The sequence below is a fragment of the Sinocyclocheilus rhinocerous genome, unplaced genomic scaffold (assembly GCF_001515625.1).
Source record: "Sinocyclocheilus rhinocerous isolate Xijiao unplaced genomic scaffold, SAMN03320098_v1.1 scaffold689, whole genome shotgun sequence".
Taxonomy (NCBI): Eukaryota; Metazoa; Chordata; class Actinopteri; order Cypriniformes; family Cyprinidae; genus Sinocyclocheilus; species Sinocyclocheilus rhinocerous.
Genome location: NW_015652129.1, coordinates 726,013 through 752,500, shown reverse-complemented (window position 1 = coordinate 752,500; position 26,488 = coordinate 726,013). Strand labels below are relative to the sequence as shown.

The following is a 26,488-nucleotide window of genomic DNA, read 5'->3' as shown; positions in this document are numbered from 1 at the left end:
TGAGTGTTTGATTGCACAATTAGTTGCTTGCGGTCTGTGAAGTGTTTATGGCTGATGTTGAAAAGTTTGCTAAATCGCCTTCACATGTATCGTTGAATAAATTCACAAAAGAGCAACTCTTAAGAATCACAGAGTTTTATGAAATTAAAATTAGTGATAAGAGATTCAAAGAAAGTACTATTAAAATTGAGTTGAGATAAGTTGATGGAAAAGGAAATTTTACCAGCTGAAATGGAGCAAATTAAAGACGTGCAGGTGCAAAGCTTATCTGCTTCACAGTCTGTTTTAACTTTTGACCAACAAAAAGAGTTATTGTTATTGCAAATAGATCATGAGAAAATGAAACAACAATCTGAACAAGGTAAGCTTGAGTTAGAGAAGGCAAAAATGGAGCTGGAGTATCTAAAACTCAAACTGTTACAAGAAAGTAAGATGAATACCGATAGTTCAGTGGAATCTGGTGCTTGTGGAAGTTTTCCACTTCATCAAAATTTAAAACTTGTTCCTAAATTCAATGAACATGATCTGGATGTGTTTTTTACTCTTTTTGAAAGTGTCACTGAAATACAAGGTTGGTCTAAAACAAACAGTGTTGTTTCAGTGCGTGTTAGTTGGTAACGCGCAGTTGGCTTTTTCTGCTTTAACTACCGATGAGTGTAGAACTGTTAAATCTGTTAAATCGGCAGTATTGAAGGTGGATGAGTGTGTGCCTGAAACGTATCGACAACGATGCAAGCTGATCAAGCTGATTCCAGGCCAGACCCATTTGGAGTTTGTGAGGAATTTGAGACGACATGTTACGCGTTGGTGTGCATCTCTTGATGTTTTAACATTTGATGATTTGCTTGAGTTGATTATAATTGAACAATTTAAAACCTCTGTTTCTGAGCAAATTGCGACGCATGTTAATGAACACAAAGTTCAGTCTCCTCAGGAGGCTGCGTCGTTGGCTGATGACTTTGTGCTTACTCACAGGAGTACTGCTACTGTTTGGCAGACAGGAGGGAGTGAGCGCAGCTTGTTTTATAAATACTACTCCACAGTCTGGTCGCATTTTTTCAAGCAAATTTGATACGTCGAAAACGTGTAACTATTGTCGTGGGAAAGGACACTGGAAAGCGGACCGCTTGGTATTTAAAAGTAAAAATAAACGCACTGAGACATACATTTAAACCTGTTGCAATGGCCAATTCTGTTCACTTAGGTGATATTCAGACTGAGGTTAAACTTTCTAATGATTATTTGTCTATTTATGCTCCTTTTATTACAGAAGGTCAAGTGTCGTTGTTGGATGGAACTGTGGAAGTTCCCATTAAAATTCTGCGTGACACTGGAGCTGTGGATTCGTTCATTTTAGAATCAATTTAGCTGTTTTCCTCGCAATCTGAAACTGGGGAGAGTATGTTAGTTCGGGGAATGGGATTGAATACATTATCAGTTCCTTTACATAAAGTGAAGCTTCAATCTGATTTAGTAACTGGTGAGATAGTGGTAGGACTACGTCCTGTTTTACCAATTGAGGGTGTTCACCTTATTTTAGGAAACAAATTAGCAAGAGATCGGGTTTGGCACAATGTGTCTTCATCTCCTATGGTTTTGTCTGAGGGGGAGTTGCTTCAGGAGGTTACAAAAGGAGACCCTGTGGCTGTCGCAACTCGGGCTATGACTAAAAATGCTGAGCGTGTGCTGACAGATGAAACCAAGAGAGTATCAAAGGCAGCGGTTTTTCTTTCTATACCTGACTTGTCTGATCTGTCTTTTCCTTTCTCCACAGATGAATTGAGTAAGGAACAACATTCAGATTCTTCATTGGCTGAATTATTTACTCTTGCTCTTTCTGACAGTGACGTGGCTGATGTTGAAAAGTTTGCTAAATCGCCTTCACATGTATCGTTGAATAAATTCACAAAAGAGCAACTCTTAAGAATCACAGAGTTTTATGAAATTAAAATTAGTGATAAGAGATTCAAAGAAAGTACTATTAAAATTGAGTTGAGATAAGTTGATGGAAAAGGAAATTTTACCAGCTGAAATGGAGCAAATTAAAGACGTGCAGGTGCAAAGCTTATCTGCTTCACAGTCTGTTTTAACTTTTGACCAACAAAAAGAGTTATTGTTATTGCAAATAGATCATGAGAAAATGAAACAACAATCTGAACAAGGTAAGCTTGAGTTAGAGAAGGCAAAAATGGAGTTGGAGTATTTAAAACTCAAACTGTTACAAGAAAGTAAGATGAATACCGATAGTTCAGTGGAATCTGGTGCTTGTGGAAGTTTTCCACTTCATCAAAATTTAAAACTTGTTCCTAAATTCAATGAACATGATCTGGATGTGTTTTTTACTCTTTTTGAAAGTGTCACTGAAATACAAGGTTGGTCTAAAACAAACAGTGTTGTTTCAGTGCGTGTTAGTTGGTAACGCGCAGTTGGCTTTTTCTGCTTTAACTACCGATGAGTGTAGAGATTATAATACTGTTAAATCGGCAGTATTGAAGGTGTATGAGTGTGTGCCTGAAACGTATCGACAATGATTTAGGTCATGCAAGATGATTCCAGGCCAGACCCATTTGGAGTTTGTGAGGGATTTGAGACGACATGTTACGCGTTGGTGTGCATCTCTTGATGTTGAAACATTTGATGATTTGCTTGAGTTGATTATAATTGAACAGTTTAAAATCTGTTTCTGAGCAAATTGTGACGTATGTTAATGAACACAAAGTTCAGTCTCCTGAGGAGGCTGCGTTGTTGGCTGATGACTGTGTGCTTACTCACAGGAGTGCTGCTACTGTTTGGCAGACACAGGAGGGAGTGAGCGCAGCTCGTTTTATAAATACTACTTCACAGTCTGGTCGCATTTTTTCAAGCAAATTTGATACGTCGAAAACGTGTAACTATTGTCGTGGGAAAGGACACTGGAAAGCGGACCGCTTGGTATTTAAAAGTAAAAATAAACGCACTGAGACATACATTTAAACCTGTTGCAATGGCCAATTCTGTTCACTTAGGTGATATTCAGACTGAGGTTAAACTTTCTAATGATTGTTTGTCTATTTATGCTCCTTTTATTACAGAAGGTCGAGTGTCGTTGTTGGATGGAACTGTGGAAGTTCCCATTAAAATTCTGCGTGACACTGGAGCTGTGGATTCGTTCATTTTAGAATCAATTTAGCTGTTTTCCTCGCAATCTGAAACTGGGGAGAGTATGTTAGTTCGGGGAATGGGGTTGAATACACTATCAGTTCCTTTACATAAAGTGAAGCTTCAATCTGATTTTGTAACTCGTGAGATAGTGGTAGGACTGCGTCCTGTTTTACCAATTGAGGGTGTTCACCTTATTTTAGGAAACAAATTAGCAGGAGATCGGGTTTGGCCCAATGTGTCTTCATCTATGGTTTTGTCTGAGGGGGGAGTTGCTTTAGGAGGTTACAAAAGGAGACCATGTGGCTGTCGCAACTCGAGCTATGTCTAAAAATGCTGAGCGTGAACAGACAGATGAAAATAAAGGACTGTCAAAGGCAGCGGTTTCTCTTTCTATACCTGACTTGTCTGATCTGTCTTTTCCTTTCTCCACAGATGAATTGAGTAAGGAACAACATTCAGATTCTTCATTGGCTGAATTATTTACTCTTGCTCTTTCTGACAGTGACGTGCCCGATGTTGCCAGAGCATACTTTGTTCAGGACGGACTCTTGTTGAGGAAGTGGAGTCATGGCGAGGATTTTATTGGTGATCCTATTGTTCAAGTGGTTATTTATTAAAGTTTCGTTCTATTGTTTTGGAAGTTGCTCATGAAAAATCTGGTCACCCTGGTGTCAAGAAAACCTATGACCGGGTTTTGCGTTATTTTCTTTTTGGCCAGGATTGAAGCGTGATATTTCAGCTTACATTAAAAACTGTCATACTTGTCAAGTTACTAGTAAGCCAAATCAGAACTTGAAACCGGTTCCGTTAAGTCCGATTCCAGCAAATTGTGAAACCTTCGAACATGTTGTGGTGGATTGCGTGGGTCCTCTACCATGTTCAAAGTTGGGAAGCAAATATTTGCTTACCGTTATGGGTTTAGCTACACGTTTCCCTTCTGCCTATCCTTTGTGCACAATTACATCACGTTCAATTGTAAGAGCTTTGTCGCAGTTTGTCAATTTTTGGCATCCCTAAAATCATTCAGAGTGATCAGGGTACAAACCTTACATCTCATCTTTTCCAACAAGTTTTGAAACCGCTAAGAGTCTTTTCCTTTCTCCACAGATGAATTGAGTAAGGAACAACATTCAGATTCTTCATTGGCTGAATTGTTTACTCTTGCTCTTTCTGACAGTGACGTGCCCGATGTTGCCAGAGCATACTTTGTTCAGGACGGACTCTTGTTGAGGAAGTGGAGTCCTCATGGCGAGGATTTTGTTGGTGATCCTATTGTTCAAGTGGTTGTTCCCACAAAGTTTCGTTCTATTGTTTTGGAAGTTGCTCATGAAAAATCTGGTCACCCTGGTGTCAAGAAAACCTATGACCGGGTTTTGCGTTATTTTCTTTTTGGCCAGGATTGAAGCGTGATATTTCAGCTTACATTAAAAACTGTCATACTTGTCAAGTTACTAGTAAGCCAAATCAGAACTTGAAACCGGTTCCGTTAAGTCCGATTCCAGCAAATTGTGAAACCTTCGAACATGTTGTGGTGGATTGCGTGGGTCCTCTACCATGTTCAAAGTTGGGAAGCAAATATTTGCTTACCGTTATGTGTTTAGCTACACGTTTCCCTTCTGCCTATCCTTTGCGCACAATTACATCACGTTCAATTGTAAGAGCTTTGTCGCAGTTTGTCAATTTTTGGCATCCCTAAAATCATTCAGAGTGATCAGGGTACAAACCTTACATCTCATCTTTTCCAACAAGTTTTGAAACCGCTAAGAATTAAGCATAATCGTGCTAGTGCATATCATCCACAAAGCCAAGGAGCGTTGGAGAGGTTTCATCAAACTTTGAAATCTCTCCTTCGTGCTTATTGTGTACAGTTGGATAGAGATTGGGAGGAGGGATTGCCCTGGTTATTACTGGCTGCACGTGAGGTTGTGCAAGAAAGCACTGGGTTTAGTCCTAATGACTTAGTTTTTGGTCATAAAGTTCGTGGCCTTTTGGCAGTGCCTTTTAAAGTTCAGTTAAAAGTTCAGATTCACCAAAAAATTTGCTTTTGTATCTGGATAGATTTCGTCAGAGATTGATACAAGCAAGACAGTTGGCCAGTGTTAAACTTGAAAAGCAGCAGAAGAATATGAAAAGGTTGTATGATCGCAAAACTGAACGCCGTGTTTTTGAGTCGGGAGACCAGGTTCTTGTGTCACGTCTTTTGCCGTCTTCTCCTTTTGAAGCAAAATTTGAGGGCCCATATATGATAAAACGTAGACTGAGTGACAAAAATTATATAGTGGCAACTCCGCATCGGAGGAGGTCTACTCAGTTATATCATGTGAATCTGTTGAAACCGTATTATGAGAAGTCTAAGTTAAATAGTGAAAGTTCCGTTCATTCAGTACTTCTTGCGGTGTCTGATGTTAAGAACTTTTGTTTAGGGGAGAAGGAGTTGGAGAAAGAGGGTTATGAACCTGATGATAGTGTTTTGCGTGGGCGATTAAATAATACTGAGTCTTTGGAAAAGCTTGACGCTACTCTGGTTCACTTGCCACCCTCACAGTCTGTAGAATTGATTTCTTTGTTACAGAGTTTTCCAGAATTGTTTGGAGACACGCCAACGCGAACCGACTGGGCTGAACATGATATTGATGTGGGTAATGCTTCTCCTACCATAACTTATCTTGGCAAAGTGGTGGGGAACGGAGAGGTGGATGCAAGTCAAGTTGGTGCAGGGGCTGTCCTCCAACAGGACGATGAGGAAGGCGTGGTCCGCCCTGTCAGTTTCTTCTCGAGCAAGTTTAATTCATATCAACTGAATTATTCTGTGGTAGAAAAGAAAGCTTTGGCTTTGATTTGGGCGTTACAACATTTTGATATTTATGTTGGTTTGGGTCAACCAGTTGTTATCTACACGGACCACAACCCATTGACGTTTCTGAATTCTTTTCATTGCCCGAATCAAAGGCTCATCTGTTGGTCTTTGTTTTTACAGGCTTACTCCCTCGATATTCGACATGTCAGAGGATCTGAAAATATTGTCGCTGATGCACTGTCACGTGCTCCTTTGGGTAATTGAAGTGCAGTTAAATATTTTGCTAATTATTCGTTTTGTATATTACAGGGATTCTTGACAAACCCCTGTCTTAAGGGGTGGAGTGTGACGACCCATGTGTTATGTGCGTCATCTCTTGTGGTATTGCTCTGCCTTCCCACTGATTGTTCTCTGATGGGTTCATCGAGGACACCTGCTGTTTTGTTGTTTCCTGTCTTGCCTTTTAAAAGGCAGTATGACAACTGGCCAGAGGCGAGCTGCATTTTGGACTTGGTTTCGTTTGGTTTCTGTTTAACCTTGTTTTCTTTATACATCCAACATTACTACAGACCATTACACTTTCATGCATTCACTTAACTTTACACCACTGATCCTGACTGCTTCATGTTACATTGTTTTTTTTTGTATAGTTCTATTTTGTTAATAAATTTTGTATACGTACACAAATATACGTCTACATATGTAAAAATCTAATAATTAATGAATTATAAAAAATGTAAAAAATGACAATGATATTTAAATTATATAAAAACAATAATACAGATGTACATGGCAAAACACTAACACCGCTGGATCTCTCTGTCTCTTTTGTATCTTGCTGCGTAAGTCATCTATACACATGACCCTTCGTCTGTCATCACTGTTGCCCCTCCTTCTCACTTTCTCAAGGATTTCATTTACAGACGTCAAACCGCTGACTGCTCGTACTTGTTAATAATCATTAGAACAAGGAAAAAAGTCCTGTGTGACTCCACAAACAGTTGTGCCTAAAGCCCCTGCACTGGAATGCATTGTACCTACTGGTATAATTTATTCGGCAGGCCATCTGGACAGTGAGGGGACAATCAGGCTTAGAGTATGAATGACCCGCTCTATTGTTTACATGTCCACAGGTCCACCTCTTACTCGGCTAATCTGTGTGACTCCTTGGGCTTTTAAAGCGCAGTGCTGCTGAGGTGGCTTTTCCACGACACAAAAGACTCTCAGCAGTCCCTCATTAAGATTGTGTCCTAACTTATTCTGCTGCCGGAGGTGCATGGCTAATCATTAAAGACTCGAATCACACACAATTACTGGACAATTAATAAATAGCTGGCAGAAAAAGATCAGAATGGTGACGAGAGAAAGTTTGAGGGTGTACTTTTCTAAAAAAAAAAAAAAGTACAGTTCACTGCCTGAATAGAATTATGCTTGAATAAAGTTGAATCTTAAATGCATTCGATTCAGTAAATGTAGCTCAACTGAACTGATTTGAGAGAAAACGAAAAAACGTGTTGTACTGTACAGGGAACATATACAAAGAAACAATCATGACCTTGTCTCATGTAAAGGTGAAGTAATCTTCTGAAATGTATTATGAAGGTCTCTGAAGGTCTCTGAGTACAGACAGAGAGGTTCAGAAAAATTTATATATAGAGAGAGACAGTGAGAAAAGAGAAATGTACAGCGCTATGGGATGTCAGTATTTATTCAGAACAAGCCTCTCCTTTCACAACACTTAATGAGGATCAGGGCAAAGAAAAAGGTGTTGGCAGGAGTTTCAAACCTGAGGAACTGAGGTTACACTATAAACGATGCATGATCAATGCAGGCCTTAACTGTAAGCATTTTTAGCTGGCCTCATTAGGATACTGATTAAGTTAAGACTTTTACTTGCGCTGACAACATTTTAACTGGCCTTACCATAAAAAATGCATTATAATTTTAATACAATAACAATCGTTAAATCATAAATTTAAAATAAAATAAAACAAAAATGAAATATATAACTTATAATAATAAATATATTTTAAAATAAAATAAAATAAAATGATGATTTATTTATTTTATTTATTACTTTAATAATTTTTAACTATAAAAAATAATTATTGCAATTTTAACTGATTTGTCCAAAACTATAGCAATCATTATTGGAATTCTCACAATATACAATACAAACAATAATAAAGTAAACTGTAATAAAATAAAATAAAATAAAATAAAATTTTACCATTTAAACAGATTTTTCCAAAACTATAACAAATAATTAATAACAAATATAAATTAACAATTTCTGGTAACACTTTAAGGTGCCTTGTTACACGTTACATGTACTTACTATTATAAGAACAATAAACTATGCATAATTACATGCAAGTAGCCCTAAGACAAACCCTAATCCTAACCATATACATGCAGTTAATTAATATTACTCAGTACTTAAATGTATAATTACAATGTAACAAGGACACCTTAAAATAAAGTGTAACCCAATTTCCACATTAATAATCATTTAAATCAGTGATAGATGTGTATGTTTGCAAGGTATAACAACACATGTAACATGATGATGCATTGTAAGAGTGTCAGGGCGAGTAACAGACTCATCAACTGACTTGGAACTTTCTCACACTGACTCCAGTCTCACTGTTGAGCTCTGTAATGAACTGAATACATATAAAATATAAGGAAAACATCAAGCAAAGCAGTATAATTATTTTTATTTATTTTTTTATTTTTTGTTCTGTTTTGGGGTGCAATGTTACCTGGATATGTTCATGACAGGTTTTGTGAAACATACAAAAGGAAATACTCCTTATAGTGGATCAGTTCATCAAGGCACATGAAAGAAGCCAATGCTTTTATATGCTCAACATTATATGCTTTTATATCAAATAGGCTATATGATGTGGCCATTGAATTGGCCAGTCTAGTCAGTGAATAGAAAGCTTGCTTGAATAGAAAGCAATGTTTAGTAAAAAAAAAGGTCACTATGAGAAGGGGATGTAAACATGACAGCTATATAAACAAGCACAACAAATAAATCTAATCTCTTTATCTCCCTTGTTACACGTTACATGTACTTACTATTATAAGAACAATAAACTATGCATAATTACATGCAAGTAGCCCTAAGACAAACCCTAATCCTAACCATATACATGCAGTTAATTAATATTACTCAGTACTTAAATGTATAATTACAATGTAACAAGGACACCTTAAAATAAAGTGTAACCCAATTTCCACATTAATAATCATTTAAATCAGTGATAGATGTGTATGTTTGCAAGGTATAACAACACATGTAACATGATGATGCATTGTAAGAGTGTCAGGGCGAGTAACAGACTCATCAACTGACTTGGAACTTTCTCACACTGACTCCAGTCTCACTGTTGAGCTCTGTAATGAACTGAATACATATAAAATATAAGGAAAACATCAAGCAAAGCAGTTGTTTAATGAAATGTTTCCTTTATTAATTCTGTATGACTGCATAATTATTCAGGAATGTTTCTCTGTTTTGTCTGAGCGGTGGTATTTGCTAAATGTCACGGTAAAGGCCAGCAGGGGGCGCACTGTGTAACAACAACTAATGACGCAGACGGTTTCCTCAAATGACCCCATCTCACAGCACACTTCACATACATAAACCTGTGGCTGTGAGTCACGCTTCTGTCTGAACCATCTTAATGAGCAACATTTATACATTTTTGCATCTGACCTCATTACCGTTTCTATCCAATGAGAATCAAGAATGCTTGATACTGCTCTGCACATTAAGATAAGGAGTTTAATGACATTACAGAATGATTCAGATGCAGCCTTTTAATTCTATGGCCCCGAATGAAAGAAGAACATTAAATATAAAACTACTGGAGTGGATAACGCAGCCTATTAAACTACAGAGGAGTGTACAAAAGGCCATATGTATTTGTTTTTTATCAGTCTATAAATCTATACACCTCAAAGCTGATGTATTGACACAACAGGCTATTTCTCACCCCTACTTGATCGTCCTGCCAATTAAGCTTTTTTAAAAAAGTTGCTGAGACCTTTTCAGAGCGGTAGAAAATTCATTCCTAATTGACGTGCTGCCTCCCCCATTTTTCCCAGGCTGAAGAGGGCCGGCAGCTGAAGGAAAACTGTACAATAGAGAGTGGATTTGCCTTTCACACCGGTCAGTTGACCCCTTGACACCCGATGACTACAAAGTTGTGAATTAGAATAAAGGCCACAGACTTAATCCAATTCCCACAGTGCTAGTAAGCGGAGTGCGAGAACACTAAACTTTTCTAGGAACCAGAAGCAGGTTTGAAGGAATTCAGAACTCTGCTATATGTGAAAAGTTCAGACCTCAATTTACAATTCTGAGAGAAGCGGTGTGTTTAATGTATGAAATGACTGTGATGAAACAAATTCTTAGCACATTCCATAAGACGACAACACATGGGTGGATCTCATGAAACCTGTCAATAGCATGTACAGGTCATATTTCAGTTTGCATGTTTTTCATGACAATGAAGAACGTGTGCCTCCCACTTGTCAACAACATGATGCAAAAGAAAAATTTTTAGTAGTAGTAGCAAAAGAAAAAAAATAGTAGTAGTAGTAGTACTAAAAATAAAATAACAATAATAATTATATATATATAAAATTATTTTTATTTATTTTTTTATTTTTTGTTCTGTTTTGGGGTGCAATGTTACCTGGATATGTTCATGACAGGTTTTGTGAAACATACAAAAGGAAATACTCCTTATAGTGGATCAGTTCATCAAGGCACATGAAAGAAGCCAATGCTTTTATATGCTCAACATTATATGCTTTTATATCAAATAGGCTATATGATGTGGCCATTGAATTGGCCAGTCTAGTCAGTGAATAGAAAGCTTGCTTGAATAGAAAGCAATGTTTAGTAAAAAAAAAGGTCACTATGAGAAGGGGATGTAAACATGACAGCTATATAAACAAGCACAACAAATAAATCTAATCTCTTTATCTCAGAACAAACTGGGTAGATTCACCTGTTCTGAGCCAATTCTGTGAACAGGAGGTTCTTTCTGATAAAGACACTGATACATATTGTGAAATCCTGTTTCTTTTGTGACCACTGGAATGGAATCTGATTGGTTTTGAGAGCGAGACTGAAATGCTACATAATATCAGAATGAAAATGATCAATTAATTTTCATATATCTTGAAAATGAATCTAAAGAGAATTTATTTCACCAAAATCAAACATCTACGTTTCCAAGCAACCAGAAGAGAGTTGAAGTGTTAAAGGGTTACTCCACCCCAAAATTAAAATTTTGTCATTAATCACTTACCCCCATGTCGTTCCTAACCCGTAAAAACTTCGTTCGTCTTCGGAACACAATTTAAGATATTTTGGATGAAAACCGGGAGGCTTGTGACTTTCCCATAGACTGCCAAGTAAATTACACTGTCAAGGTCCAGAAAAGTATGAAAGACATCGTCAGAATAGTCCATCTGCCATCAGTGGTTCAACCGTAACATTATGAAGCGACGAGAATACTTTTTGTACGTGAAGAAAACAAAAATAACGACTTTATTCAACAACTCGTCTCCTCTGTGTCTCTCCGCATCACCGTAGCGCCATTTTGGAGAATATGAGCTGAAAGCAGGCAGCGTACTCTCTTCTGTGTCAGCCGCGCCACACGGATGCGCTGTTTTCAATCAAATCAAAGCGTAAATACACGTAGAAAAGGAGAATATCCGCTGAACGCAAGCAGCGTATGCTATTCTGTGTCAGCCGCGCTGCACGGATGCGCTGTTTTCTTTCAAATCAAAGCATAAATACACGCAGAAAACGTATCCTTGTGGCGTGGCTGACACAGAATAGCGTACGCTGCTTGCGTTCAGTGGACATTCTCCAAAATGGCGCTACAGTGATGCGGAGAGACACAGAGGAGACGAATTGTTGAATAAAGTCATTATTTTTGTTTTCTTCGCGTACAAAAAGTATTCTCGTCGCGTCATAACGTTACGGTTGAACGACTGATGGCAGATGGACTATTCTGACGATGCTTTTCATACTTTTCTGGACCTTGACAGTGCAATTTACTTGGCAGTCTATGGGAAAGCCACAAGCCTCCCGGTTTTCATCCAAAATATCTTAAATTGTGTTCCGAAGACGAACGAAGTTTTTACGGGTTTGGAACGACATGGGGGTAAGTGATTAAGGACAAAATTTTAATTTTGGGGTGGTGTATCCCTTTAATCCCAGCATCCACAAACAAGTCACATTTAGGTTTTTTTTTTCACCACAAGTCTATCAAAAATAAAATTCCCACACTGAGATTCAGTCTTATTTACATTGTAAATGACACAAAAAGGCTGCAGTTTAATTCAGCTCTTCTTAAAGGTCTCAGCAAACATCTCCAGAATCTAATTACATACTAACTACTTCAACTACTAACTTTTGAATAGAGACACTGGCAATATAGAAATCCTGCTGCTCTGACTCTCTCGCTCGTGAAAGCTCACGGACACAGGAATCACAGCCGGAGAGATGCACGTGAATATGTGCTTTTCCAAACAATGAGCGACTTAGGAAAAACTGTGGACACCCCATGATGCCAGGAGCGTTTTATTCTGCCTCCTGACGGGCCAAAAGGACTTCATCTCTTTGCATTGAAGTTATAGCACAATAGGAATTAGTCACTGTGTGATGAAGGGGCATGCTGGGAAATCTGCATCACCACTGAGACAATCAGTCTTAGCGGAGCTGGTGGGGGGTACAGGCTTGCTGAGGTCTGGCCAATGCAACCTCTTTAGTAACAGTCGGTCATTGTAGAAAAATCTATTTTACAAAGGTCTATATCAATGAATACAACATCAATATTTGCACAAAATCAGCTTTTTAAGTTTACTAAGGCCACATACAAAGTTTTGGAAATGGCAACCATGTTCAAATTCACAAAATTATGAATCTCTGCACTCTTAAAAATAAAGATGCTTAAAAGGTTCTTCACAGCGATGCCATAGAAGAACCATTTTTGGTTCCACAAAGAACCATTCAGTCAAAGGTTCTTTAAAGAACCATCTCTTTCTTACCTTTTTATAATCTGAAGGACCTTCTTTTTGCCACAAAGAACCTTTTGTGAAACAGAAAGGTTCTTCAGATGTTAAAGGTTCTTTATAGAACCATTTAGACAAAAAGGTTCTTCAATGGCATCGTGAAGCACCTTTATTTTTAAGAGTGTGTATGTACAGAGAACAGGATTTACTCTTGAACTCACAATGGCTCATTTTGGGACTAAACAAGAAACAAAGATGCCACAGATATTCAAATAGCGTGGTCTTAACTATTTTTACGGAATCACTGTGTGAGAGTACTGATGAACCAAATCAGTTCGATTTATGAACAAATCATTTAGGTTTTGTGAACTATATCAACTGATTCATTGAAATGATTCAAATCAGAAGAAGAATTTGCTCACAAATTGACATAAAACACTTTTATGATACCTTGTTAGTTTTTTTTTTTTTTTTTGGTTTACCACAGATATCCATCAAAATTTGCAGTGCCCCACACGACATGCATTAAAAAACAGATATTAAGGTCAAATTAATTAATTATTTGTTCCCATGACTTACTAATTAGTGGACACATTTTATTAATTTGTACCCAAGATTTAGGTGAATTGTGGCCACGTTGTACCACTTTGTTTTTTAAAATGAGGGAACAAATTAGTAAATCTTGGAAATAAATTAATAATTTATGAAGATCTTGTTTTTTACTCCGCATGTCATGTGCGAGGCTCCATAATTTTTGATGTATTATTGTCCGTAAAATATTAGAAAGCGCAAACAACAACAACATACAAGTCCATGATTTTTATATGTCAGCAAATCATTCTTCTGAGAATCTTTTTAATGAATCATTTAATACAGTTCATTTGTTTATGAATTGGATTCAGTCGCAGGTTTTCACTGAATGGTGGCTTAATTTCAGTTTGTTCTTCACACAAAGCCCTCATTTGACTTCAGAAGAGTTGGAATATAAAGCAGACGTCTTATTGACCATTCATGAAAATGTTATGATGCTTATGCGTCTTAAATGAAGGTTTGAAATCTTCAGTCTTTATTCATTTTCATGGAAAAGAGCGGTCAGGGTATTCTTCAAAAATTCACTTTTTTCATGATTCCTTTAAAACGCCTCAGAGTCGCATGAGCTCAAACGCATTTTACTAAATATAAGTAGATTGGTGTGTGTGGATGACTCTGACACATTGGCTATAGGCCTACCTCAGATGACCCCAGCGATTCGCTCGGCTGCAAAGTGAGAGGCAGACGGGCCAATCTAGCAAAGTAAGGAAGGGTCTGCTTAAAAATTAACGCAACAAGAGATACATTGCTCTTGTTTAACCACTGTTTATTCTGTGGGCCAGATCGCTGAAGTCACAACGTGTTCCCGGTGAGTAATTCCACTGTGCCCTCACCCCAACTGTAAACGCAAGACACTTCCTGTGCCGCGAGATGAGTGTGATGGAAGAGTTTTAGGAAATCTGACGTCATAAGCACATAAGACAGATGGACGAGCAGTCGCCCCTCAGGCCAAAATCGTTTAAAGGCAAATCGCTTCTATTCCGGTCCCGAATAAAACCCCTTTAATAACATTTTATTTCTGTTCTGCGAAGGATGCGATAAAGCACTTCTCCATTGGGAGGGGAAAAGAGGAAAAGAAAGCTGTGATGTGCTGGCCTGCTTTCCAGCTTGCCAGCCAGTGCATCGGTCCTGAGACACTAGTGAGTTTTATTTTAGGAGGCTTTTAAGTAGGTCAGCTCTCTAGTAGGTCTCGTCTATGACAGCACAGCGGCTGAGTGTAAACAACAGCACATGATGTTGTTTGTCTCTCGCTCTGTCCTGGCACCAAATGCCACCAGCTTCCCCCCTTCAGCCGGGCCCCGTCCCATGGGTCTCCCGCAATCCTCTTTTCCATTTGCAACCCTAAAAACCTCAAAAAACCAGGCCGTTCACCTCTGACATTCTTACATATGCTGGCATTCGAGGACGATCGTGTTGCTTAAAGCCTGAGTCAGAATTAATACTCAAATGCAATAAAAAACTGGCTAGGAAAGATAAAACAAAGTTACTCCTCAGTTGGCTACTTTATGATATGAGGAAATCTGACCCTTGGATAAGTAACTGACATGAGTAATTAACCATAAAAATCAAACCATCTACTAAAAATAAAATAAAATAAAATAATAAACAAAACAAAACAAAACAAAATAAAATAAAATAATAAAAAATAAAAAAATTTTTTTACAATATATCTATCAGTACCATGTTGGTTGTCAGGCAATATAAGATATTTTTTCTTCTTTTTAATTTATTAGTAAATTAGATATTTATTTTTTCCCATTTGCATCTTTAAATTACATTTAGCTGTGTTCTAACACTCAAAGGTAATGCTTAAAATCATATTTTATCGCAATGTTAAATCTTTAGCATCTCAAAATGAATATTCATTTTTCATACTGTGCATTACAGTGTTGTTATGCCTAAATTCACTTGCAGCATTCATACTGATTTTATTGTTTCATTTTTAAATTATTTAAACGAAATAGTATAGAATTTTATAAATGGGCACTTATTACTGTTAATAAAAGAACTGACCCTCTAAAAAAAAATTTTTTAATTTATTTTTTTTAATTAAAATTAACAATCAGAAGTTTATATAGGATTCCTGGTTTTTATATTTCTTTGGAAAATTTGGGGGACAATTACAGAACAGAACAAAGGGTTTTTGAGACATGCTTTTCAAAGCTAGTTTTAATCGTGTCATTAATTTGATTAAAAACTTGAATCAATTTATAGACCTATATATTTTTAGAAAAAAATATGTGGAAACAGTTTCATGGCAGGTAAAAAAAAAATAGTTGGTAAATTTCTCAATTCCCATGCCAGTCCTAGAAATGAATTTTGTTCCCAGAAATTAATGCAGTTAAGAAATGGCTACTTCAAATGAAAACAAAGCCCTAGTTTTCATACAGGAAGGCCACCTTGGCTCCATAGAAGCCAGGGCAGAAATGTAAAATTCTTCTAAGCATCTATGTAAGCGATGACAATATCCCTCGCTTTACCCTGAGTGAGTGATGGCCGGAGCCCAGTGGTAAAAAGGCTTCTCAAAATGGATGAGGTCTGTTCTACCCTCCTCTTCGCTAAATGTGCTGCCAAACTGAACCGGAGAGCGGGATGTTTACAAGTTTGGGAGAGAAGGTATAAAATTCTGGGCATCGTTAACACCACCTCTATGTCGACATGCATTAAGTATTTATACAGTGTGTGTCACAGCGAGTTACAGTTACATGCCAACGTTTTAGAGAGGGTTATCGTCTTTCTCCCTGCGGAACACAGGCGACAGATATTGCACCCTCATTGTAGTAGCATCATACCCTACTGTAAAAATAATACAAATATATTACAGAATCCTGGTTCAGATCCAACAGAAATTCAGAGACGTTATGAGCTGGCTGCCATGGAAACATTTAGCACCTCAAATCTACGCAGATGACAAAAGTATGGCACCTTGTTTTAATTAGGACTCAACCTTTATATAGACTCAACATGTGGATCATTAGCCCCATGAAACGCTTTTATACCCAGAGAGCAAATTAATTAGTGCAGTCTGGAATACCTGTGACAGACTGCATCCTCTGATGCCAGTCTCATAAGCCAATAAGAAACAGAAGTACATAAGGTAGAAATGTTGGTTATATAGGACGAGGTATAGAGATTAGAGCTCTGTGATTGGACTGAAGTGGCCAGGAAAATGTTTGGACAAATAACAAACACTTACAAGTCCAGATTCTTTATGGGATCACTGTTCATAGATTAAGGGACATTTGTGGCATTTTTTCCACTTTTATTGATACAAACAATGGAGTGAAGACAGGAAAGATGCAGGAATGGGATCAGGAAATGTCACAAATGAAATGGACTCAAATAGCATTACTATGACTATGTCTGTTAAGCCCCAAAAGTATCATTACATACCAGTCACACATTCTTTTCAAGTCTGAATAGTTTTCTGTGAATAGATGGAAATTTAAGTTGTTATTCCCTCTAGTGAGCTGTTAACCTGAGAACAGCTATGACCGGATGACTTATTCAGTGAGATGAACTAATGAACAAATCAGTTCAATCCATGAATGAATCATTCAGCTCGATTTGTGAACTGAATCAGCTGGTTTATTGAAACTGGATCAAAAGAATGACATGCTCATGTGATCCAGTTCTTAAATCTTAAATCACTGAATCATAGATCCAGTTGCATTTAGACATTTTTAATCACGGCGTAAGTGTCTAAGTTCTTCTTTCTGTGACTGCTGTATACAGTAGATTCAGGGACATTTGTGGTAGTCTGAATAGCTTTCTGTGTAGAATTTAAGTCTTTATTCCCTTCAGTGAGCTGTTAACCCGAGAACTGCTGTGACCGAATCATTGATTCAGTGAGGGCTCACTCATGAATGAATCAGTTAGTTGAATGAATAATTTCAGTCTCATTTGTTAACCGAATCAGCTGGTTTATTCAAACTGGATCAAAAGAATGACTTGCTCATGAGTTCCAGTTCTTGAATCACTGAATCAAAGATCTAGTTGCAACGGTTCTGTAGTTAACAGCTCGCTGGAGGAGAATAGATTTTTTGTTATCCAAGCTGTGACATTTAGACATTTTAAGTCATGGCTTAAGTGTCCAAGTTCTTCTTTTTGTGACTACTGTATATCAGTGGCGAGCGGTGACATTTTTAACCGGATGACAAAACACAGAAGAAACACCATGGCTGGTGTCGATTTAAAAGTATGCACATTTTCTACCTTATTTGTAAATTGAAATTCATCTCCAATCCTTCTATCGTTTCAAGTTTATCCATTATTCGAATGCAAGAAAAATATAGCTGGTTTTCCAAGTAAAAACCGCCAAATAACGTTTACACGTAGTTATGTTATGATCAGTGTTGGGGAAAGTTACTTTTAAAAGTAATGCATTACAATATTGCGTTACTCCATAAAAAAGTAACTCATTACGTTACTTAGTTACTTTTTATGGAAAGTAATGCGTTAAAAAAAAAAGTAACTTGCGTTACTTATTTGAAAAAGTAACTCAGATATTCTCTTGTAAATTAAAAAGTAATGCGTTACTTTACTAGTTACTTGAAAAAAGTAATCTGATTACGTAACTTGCGTTACTTGTAATATATTACCCCCAACACTGGTTATGATACGTAATCAGAGGGTGGTGAGATGGGGATTCACCCGGTCTATATGTCTCTGCATCTGCTAAATTATTTTTTTTATTCCTAGTGAATAGGACAGGAGTTAAAACTCCCACCCGGGTGACACTACTCCAATAACAGACCATGCAAAATACCCCAAAATATTGCAAAGTAACGTTGCAACCTTGCAAACAATAATAAAATCAGAGAAGGACTTTAACTGTAAGCGACACAAGCATACGCAAAACAAAGGGAACAATGTCATGTTTGTTATTATTAAAATTTTATTTACACATTTTTTTACAGCACATTTTTCCGTTTGGGCGAGCGCTTGGCAGACAGCTTACCTCGCGCATTAAATCTGCCGCAGACCAACAAATCACTGAGAACGCGCTACAATCCTGACTAGTCAGAGCGGAGGCGAGAAAGCTGCGGAGAATCCGCTCGCCCTGAAGCAAACGCAACTGGTAGATTTAAAGAAAATTACTGCCGTTTGGCAAATAAATCATTATAAGTACTTATCCCTAACTCTTTAAGCTTTAAGTTACATTTCAAATGACAAGGGATCAACTTATAATCATGTTTATATGAATTATCCCGTGAACTTATTCTCTCAAATGGCCTGGGTATGCGGAGCATTCGCAGCTTATATGGACGGAACACCACTGCTGTATATACAGTAGGTTCAGGGACATTTGTGGCATTTTCTTTTCACTTTTATTGATATAAACAGTGAGGTTAGGACAGGAAAAGATGCAGAAATGTGATCAGTAAAATGTAAAAATCTAGACTCAAATTGGTATTGCCACCAAGGCAGTTCATATGACTATGACAGCTAGGCCCCAAAACTGACAAAAAACCCATCACACATCAATGACACATGCTTTTTGAGTCTGAATAGCTTTCTTTGTAGAATAGGCTGAAATTTAAGTCATTATTCCCTCAAGTGAGCTGTTAACCCAAAAACTGCAGTGACTGGATCACTTATTCAGTGAGATCAGTTCAATCCATGAATGAATCATTCAGCTTGAATTGTGAATTGAATCAGCTGGTTTATTAAAACTGGATCAAAAGAATGACCTGCTCATGTGATCCAGTTGAACCTTGAATCACTGAATCAAAGATCCAAGGAGTTAAAACTCCCACCCGGGTGACACTACTCCAATAACAGACCATGCAAAATACCCCAAAATATTGCAAAGTAACGTTGCAACCTTGCAAACAATAATAAAATCAGAGAAGGACTTTAACTGTAAGCGACACAAGCATACGCAAAACAAAGGGAACAATGTCATGTTTGTTATTATTAAAATTTTATTTACACATTTTTTTACAGCACATTTTTCCGTTTGGGCGAGCGCTTGGCAGACAGCTTACCTCGCGCATTAAATCTGCCGCAGACCAACAAATCACTGAGAACGCGCTACAATCCTGACTAGTCAGAGCGGAGGCGAGAAAGCTGCGGAGAATCCGCTCGCCCTGAAGCAAACGCAACTGGTAGATTTAAAGAAAATTACTGCCGTTTGGCAAATAAATCATTATAAGTACTTATCCCTAACTCTTTAAGCTTTAAGTTACATTTCAAATGACAAGGGATCAACTTATAATCATGTTTATATGAATTATCCCGTGAACTTATTCTCTCAAATGGCCTGGGTATGCGGAGCATTCGCAGCTTATATGGACGGAACACCACTGCTGTATATACAGTAGGTTCAGGGACATTTGTGGCATTTTCTTTTCACTTTTATTGATATAAACAGTGAGGTTAGGACAGGAAAAGATGCAGAAATGTGATCAGTAAAATGTAAAAATCTAGACTCAAATTGGTATTGCCACCAAGGCAGTTCATATGACTATGACAGCTAGGCCCCAAAACTGACAAAAAACCCATCACACATCAATGACACATGCTTTTTGAGTCTGAATAGCTTTCTTTGTAGAATAGGCTGAAATTTAAGTCATTATTCCCTCAAGTGAGCTGTTAACCCAAAAACTGCAGTGACTGGATCACTTATTCAGTGAGATCAGTTCAATCCATGAATGAATCATTCAGCTTGAATTGTGAATTGAATCAGCTGGTTTATTAAAACTGGATCAAAAGAATGACCTGCTCATGTGATCCAGTTGAACCTTGAATCACTGAATCAAAGATCCAGTTGCAATGGTTCTTGTGTTAACGACTCACTGGAGGGGGTTGATTTTTTGTGACAAGCTATGACATTTAGACATTTTTAATCATGCTTAAGTTCTTCCTTCTGTGACTGCTGTATATACAGTAGAATCAGGGACATTTGTGGCATTTACCTTTCACTTTTTTGATAGAAATAGTGGAGTGAGGACAGGAAAAGATGCAGGAATATGATCAGGAAATGTCAAAAGCTGGACTCAAACTGGTATTGCCATCAAGGTAGTTAGGCTATATGACTATTACAGTTAGGCCCCAAAACTGACAAAAAACCCACCACACATCAGTCACACATTCTTTTTGAGTCTGAATAGCTTTCTGTGTAGAACAGACTGAAATTTAAGTCGTTATTCCCTCCAGTGAGCTGTTTCCCGAGAACCGCTGTGACCGAATCATTGATTCAGTGAGGGTTCATGAACGAATCAGTTCAATATACAAATGAATAATTTCAGCCCAATTTGTGAACCAAATCAGCTATTTCACTGAAACTGGATCAAAAGAATGATTTGTTCATTTTATCCAGTTCTCAAATTCAACTCACTGAATCAAAGATGCAATTGCAGTGGTTCTTGAGTTAACAGCTCACTGGAGGGGAAGATGACTTGATCATTTCTGGCTGTTCTTCACACAAAGCTATCACATGGCTTCTGAAGACTTGTAACATAACACATGAAAAAACAACAGGTTAAGTAAACAATGACAGAATTTTCATTTTCATTAGACTATAGTTGAACGCCTACGTACATGTTTCAATGTGTCCTGACAGCGCACACTCAGGTATGTAGCAACAAATACAACTTTAGACTCAGCATATCATCCCATGTCAACCCTTATCAGAGCACAGTATTTACCTCACCTAAAATATGATTATTAAAATGTCTGTAGTACCACTGAAACCTATCCTTGCAGTCATCAGATGTCAGTAAATATGAATATTTGACAGGAGGGTGGCAGCTGAATGCTGTTGGCGTGTTAATGATCGTGCCAGAGCGTCGATGACTCACAGGCTCTGGTAACTCAGTACAGTCACTCTAACAAATGTACATGCCATGTTTAGACAAAGTGATGGAGATTGGTGAAACATGGCACTGCTGCTGTGCCAAAGCGGTGTGCCGCCTTGCCCTGTAACAGCACATATTATTGGCTGAAATTTTAGAGGGCACCGAAACCTTCCCTGCTGAATTATAGAAGACCATCAGAATGGAGTTTTGATAGGGTCATAAACATGATTGCTACTGGTACATGCATGACGCATCTCCACTTTACTGTTGTTTTTTCCACTGTGGTCAACTAGGGTGATTTAGCGAAGTGGTTTGCTGTTAGATGAGGCAAGAAGGGTCCTACCTGTGTGAGTCTGTCGATGGGCTTCCAGGGCGTCTTCCTTGGAGAACTGAGCGCCACACTGATCACATACTAGTGCTTTTGGTCCAGCTGGAAGAAAGAAGAGCACAATAAAAGTATATACCAGCTGGCTGATGGCTTAATTGGGAACAACAATTTTAGTTTTATAATAGAAGTTAGGATTATTATTATTGTTAGTAGTAGTAATGTTTAGTATTATTAGGAATGAGCTTTTATTTGTTCAGTTTTCTTTTTTACATTTTTGTAATTTTGTTGTGCATTTGTCATTTTTATTAGTTTTTTAATAATATTTTTTATTTATTTTTATTTTAGTTTTAGTGCTTTAATTTAAAATAATTTCAGTTAGGTGCCAAGGTTTTTGTAAGTTTAAGTTCCTCACCTAATATTTATATTTCATTTAATTTCAGCTTTATTTCAATTACCAAAAAAAGATTTTTAATAGTTTTAATTTTTAGTTAACAATAATAACACTGACATTACATGGCTGAAGTGATAATCTGACCTTCGCTGATATAAATGTAATTCATATCAAATATCCTGAAGAATACACATTATGACTCGCATATCTTCAGAAATCTGGTTTATCTAGCATGCCTAAATTTTCCAAAATGTATCATCACGTATGTGGAATATTCCTCCAATAAAGCAATTAAAACATTAATATAAGGAGCAAAATCATGAATTCACAAATATATAAAGTAGAATTATAAACCTGAACCGTGAACAATGTCCTGGATAGAAAACAGTACACGGGCATTATTGTTGATCTGTCAAATATACTTTTTAAGCTCATGTTTAGAAACTCAAACCATAAAATGAACTGAAAAGAAAACAGAAACAATGCCAAAAGCTGAAATTGTGTTATTTCAAAGTATGAGTTGTTTATGACATTAAACATCATTCATTTTTCCCCAACACACATCAACGGGGTAAAATACTGTCCCTTGACAGAATCAAAGAGATGTTCTTATCTACAAGAGCTGGCAGCTTTCTCTTGTCTTGTCTTGATAAAAGAAAAGACCATAAACCATAAGCCGAGGCAGAACAGACAGCAACATGTCCTAAAGGATATTAAAACGCTTTGTATCTTCAGACTGATTTATGACATGTACAATGAGTCTCTTCTTACAAACATCACACTATACCCATTTATGATGTGTTCATAGAGATAACAGTAATAAATGATAATCATATAACAGGAAAGGTCATATAAGGTTGACGGACCCTCAGGCAGGTACGGCTCATGTTTTCCTGTAAAAGCAGATGATTTTGATCAATCGTAATTCATTTATCAATGCTAAGGTTGTTTCTTCAGGGTGAATCTCACGAAGCCTGTCAAGGCTGTTTTATTTTATTAATATACACAACTAGTTAAAATTTTGGGGTCAGTAAGTTTATGTGTGTATGTATAAACTATATATATATATTGCTCACCAAGGCTGTATTTATTGCATTTATTTGATTAAAACAACAGTAAAAACAGGAATATTGTGAAATATTGTTACAATTTAAAATAACTTTTTTTTTTAATACATTTTAAAATGTAATTTATCCCTGCAAATTTTCAGAAACTATTACTTTAGGCTTCACTGTGAACAGAAAATTCAAAAGAGCATTTATCTGAAGCAGAAATCTTTTGTAACATTAAAAATGCAGTCAAGTCGCAAGTTAATTAATAAAATATAAATAAAATAAATAAATACAATAAATATAAATTATAATAAATCAATAAATACTAATACTATTTTCCCTCCAATTCTAATTACTGTAATGTATACTTTACTCTTGAATCTGTTTGTAATTTTCATTATTATGATTCTCATTAGATTCTAATTACTGTATTACAGAAAATCACCTTGTCTGGACACAATAAATAATTAACTGGAGGCCGTACATCATGCACTACCATTACGTATAAATCAATTTAAATAGAGTAACATTGTTTTTTTTTCACATTACGTTAATGAGAATGAGAATTTTTCACATTACGATAATGAGAAGGGGTGGGGGCTGCTTAATTATCCTGAAAATAACGTCGTAACGCAAAAAAAAGTCTTAATGGTCCTAAAAATAGGCTATGCAAAATTCACACCATTAAAACATCATTAAACATATGAATCACCTGCACAGATGGAAACACGTATACAAGGTGTACAAATGCACACACACAGAAAGAAAAGAATCATTTAACCCAGTTGCAACCAGCGATCCTTAATAACTGGACTAAATAACTGTTCTGATGGCCATCAACCGCCTGAGGGAATCCATCTATTAATAATATTAGATCCACCTGTGGAGCTGCTGGCCCATTATGAAGTAGGCCAGGATGTTTCCATCACTTCAGAAACACTCTCGATAAACCACACACACCGAACAAGGAGAAATGGCCGGCTGACGTTGCTTTTTCTGAACAATTCATGAGGGACAAGACCTCAAAACAGAGAAGTAAAGAACGTCTTCGGTTCACCACGCATAGCTTGGACACAACATCTACAACTATGGCTTCTGCTAGCAGGTTTTTACCATTTCCTGCAAACTTCGTACCTCAGACTCAGGAAAAAAAATCTATAAAATCCAAATGTATAATGACCTTCGGCTCATCAAGTATCTATTTTCACTCAGCTGGTCTGAAATGGCTTTATTATGACTCATTAAAGCACCCGCAAGCTTCGTGAAGTCAGCCAGCTAGCGCCTAAAATTAGCCTCTTTCCACATACACTTTCTTCTCATTCCTTCTGGACGACAACCAAAGCCCTTTAAAGTTTAAAAATGAACTCATTTACAGAATCATTACAAGAGTTACCTACCTAGACAGCTTTTATTGTGAATCGTGTGTCATTTCAGCATATCTAATTTGTTCTGTTTTGACGCAGCCATGCCCGGCTCATACGTCTCCTCGCACACGTTTCCAAAACCTCGCCACACATTTAGAAACCACAAAGCAGATCCCACATTCAATAGGCTCGTGTTCTGTTTCAGACGGCACATTGTGCACTGCACTGCCCATGAAAAACAGCCCAAACAGCCTCCAGACTGGCTGCAATTACCCTCCATCAAAACACTTTGTCTGGCATACAAAAATAAGATTCAATCTCGTGATGAATACCAAATTAGAGCATTAGAAAACAAGGGCTTCTGCTACTTGGCAACCGTTGGGATGTAAAGCAGCAAAATCCAATGACGGGCCAGAAGATCTAGGGCTTTTATGCGCTATAAAGACTGAATTAGATTTTTATTTTCCCCTTCCCCATTTACAAATTAAAGACTCAGGTTAACAATCATAAATTGTAAGTGTTTGGACATCAACACTGAAATAACGTTATTTATCTTATTTGCGAGAGTCAGTCGAATAATAGGTCATGGTGAAAAACATCATTAAATAATGGAGGCACAAAGGTCATAATATTAAAGCAGCTCTATATATAAACTCAGCAGAATAGTCTAATGCCCACTAAAAACAGCCTTCTGTCAGACTCTGCAGCAAAGTACAAAGAAAGGTAATTTATTAGCATGCTGACATCCGCAGGTCCGTGAGGTATGAGTGTTGAGTGTTTAAATCCACCTGATAGAGGTCGGGCGGCGAAACAGAATGCACTTTCCATGAGTGTGAACTAGGGTCTGAAACACTTAAAAAAAATATATATATATATATATATATATATATTCCCTTTTTCAGCAAATGGTCAGTGAAGAGCTTCCTAACTGTGGTAAAATAACAACAACAACAACAACAATAATAATAATAATAAATTTGTCAATATAAAGAGATTAAAAAGTATTATGGGAACTTTCTTTGTTCTGTGAGGTTTGCCAGTTTTTCAACCCTGTTATCAAAATCTGGGACCAAATTGTCTAGCAAAAAACATTAAAAATCTAATTTAAATAGACAAAATGTATTTACATAAAATAAATAAAAATAGCTAAATATATAGATAAAAGCCTAAAAAAATGTGATAAATGGGTTGAAAATTTAGCCCTAAATTTGGGTAAAATGAAAAGTCAGTTTAAGATGTCAAGATGGCACAATTTTAAGGACTGTTACAATGAGTAAAACTAGCAAACAATAAATAATAATAAACAATAAATATGAAGAGTTTGGTTCCAAAACGCGATAAACGCCATTTTAAAAAAAAATTTAGTTCCCGCCAAAATCAGTATTGTATCTGGACGGTATTGAAAAGAACATTTTTTATTTTACGCAAAATGCGATATCCGTCATGTTATTCTATCATGTTTTATCCCTTTCTTCCAAACCGCGACAAACGCCAGTCTCCCTTCTCTGCAGAATGCGATACATCCGCTCAACCAATCACAGCGCACCATTCCACGCATTGTAAACAGTAACTGACAATCTACGCAATATCGTGTTCATAATCACAGATGAATCACCTTTGATTATGAACGTGATATTGCGTAGCTTGTCAGTGATCTACGACTCTGTGTATTAAATGCCATCTGAAAGCACGTGATGGGGGTTTACTACTAATCACAGAACCGGCTTTATTGACGAGATGCGCATGACAATCGCATGTGATTTATCGTGCAGCCTAAAAAAAATATTTTTGACGGCATTAATGAACCTGTGGTGGTTTCTGGGGTGGGGAAGAAACGTAAGCTATTAATAAGATTAGTATTGACCAAGTTCAGAGGCTGTCATATGTGGATCAACTTACTTTGTTGTGTATTTTTAACAGTTTCAATATGAAAAATAACTTTTATATTGATTCAATGGATTTATTGCATTTTGGG

General features: G+C 37.0%; 1 protein-coding gene across 2 annotated transcripts in view; it reads right to left on the bottom strand.

Moving 5' to 3' along the window:
• The window catches only part of zbtb16b (zinc finger and BTB domain containing 16b), a 76,635-nt gene that overhangs the window by 23,572 nt on the left and 26,575 nt on the right, over positions 1-26,488 (bottom strand). For both annotated transcript variants that reach the window (XM_016518955.1, XM_016518954.1), the window contains exon 4: positions 21,722-21,808. In XM_016518955.1, coding sequence (XP_016374441.1) covers positions 21,722-21,808 — 87 coding nt within the window. The remainder of the gene's footprint in view (positions 1-21,721; positions 21,809-26,488) is intronic.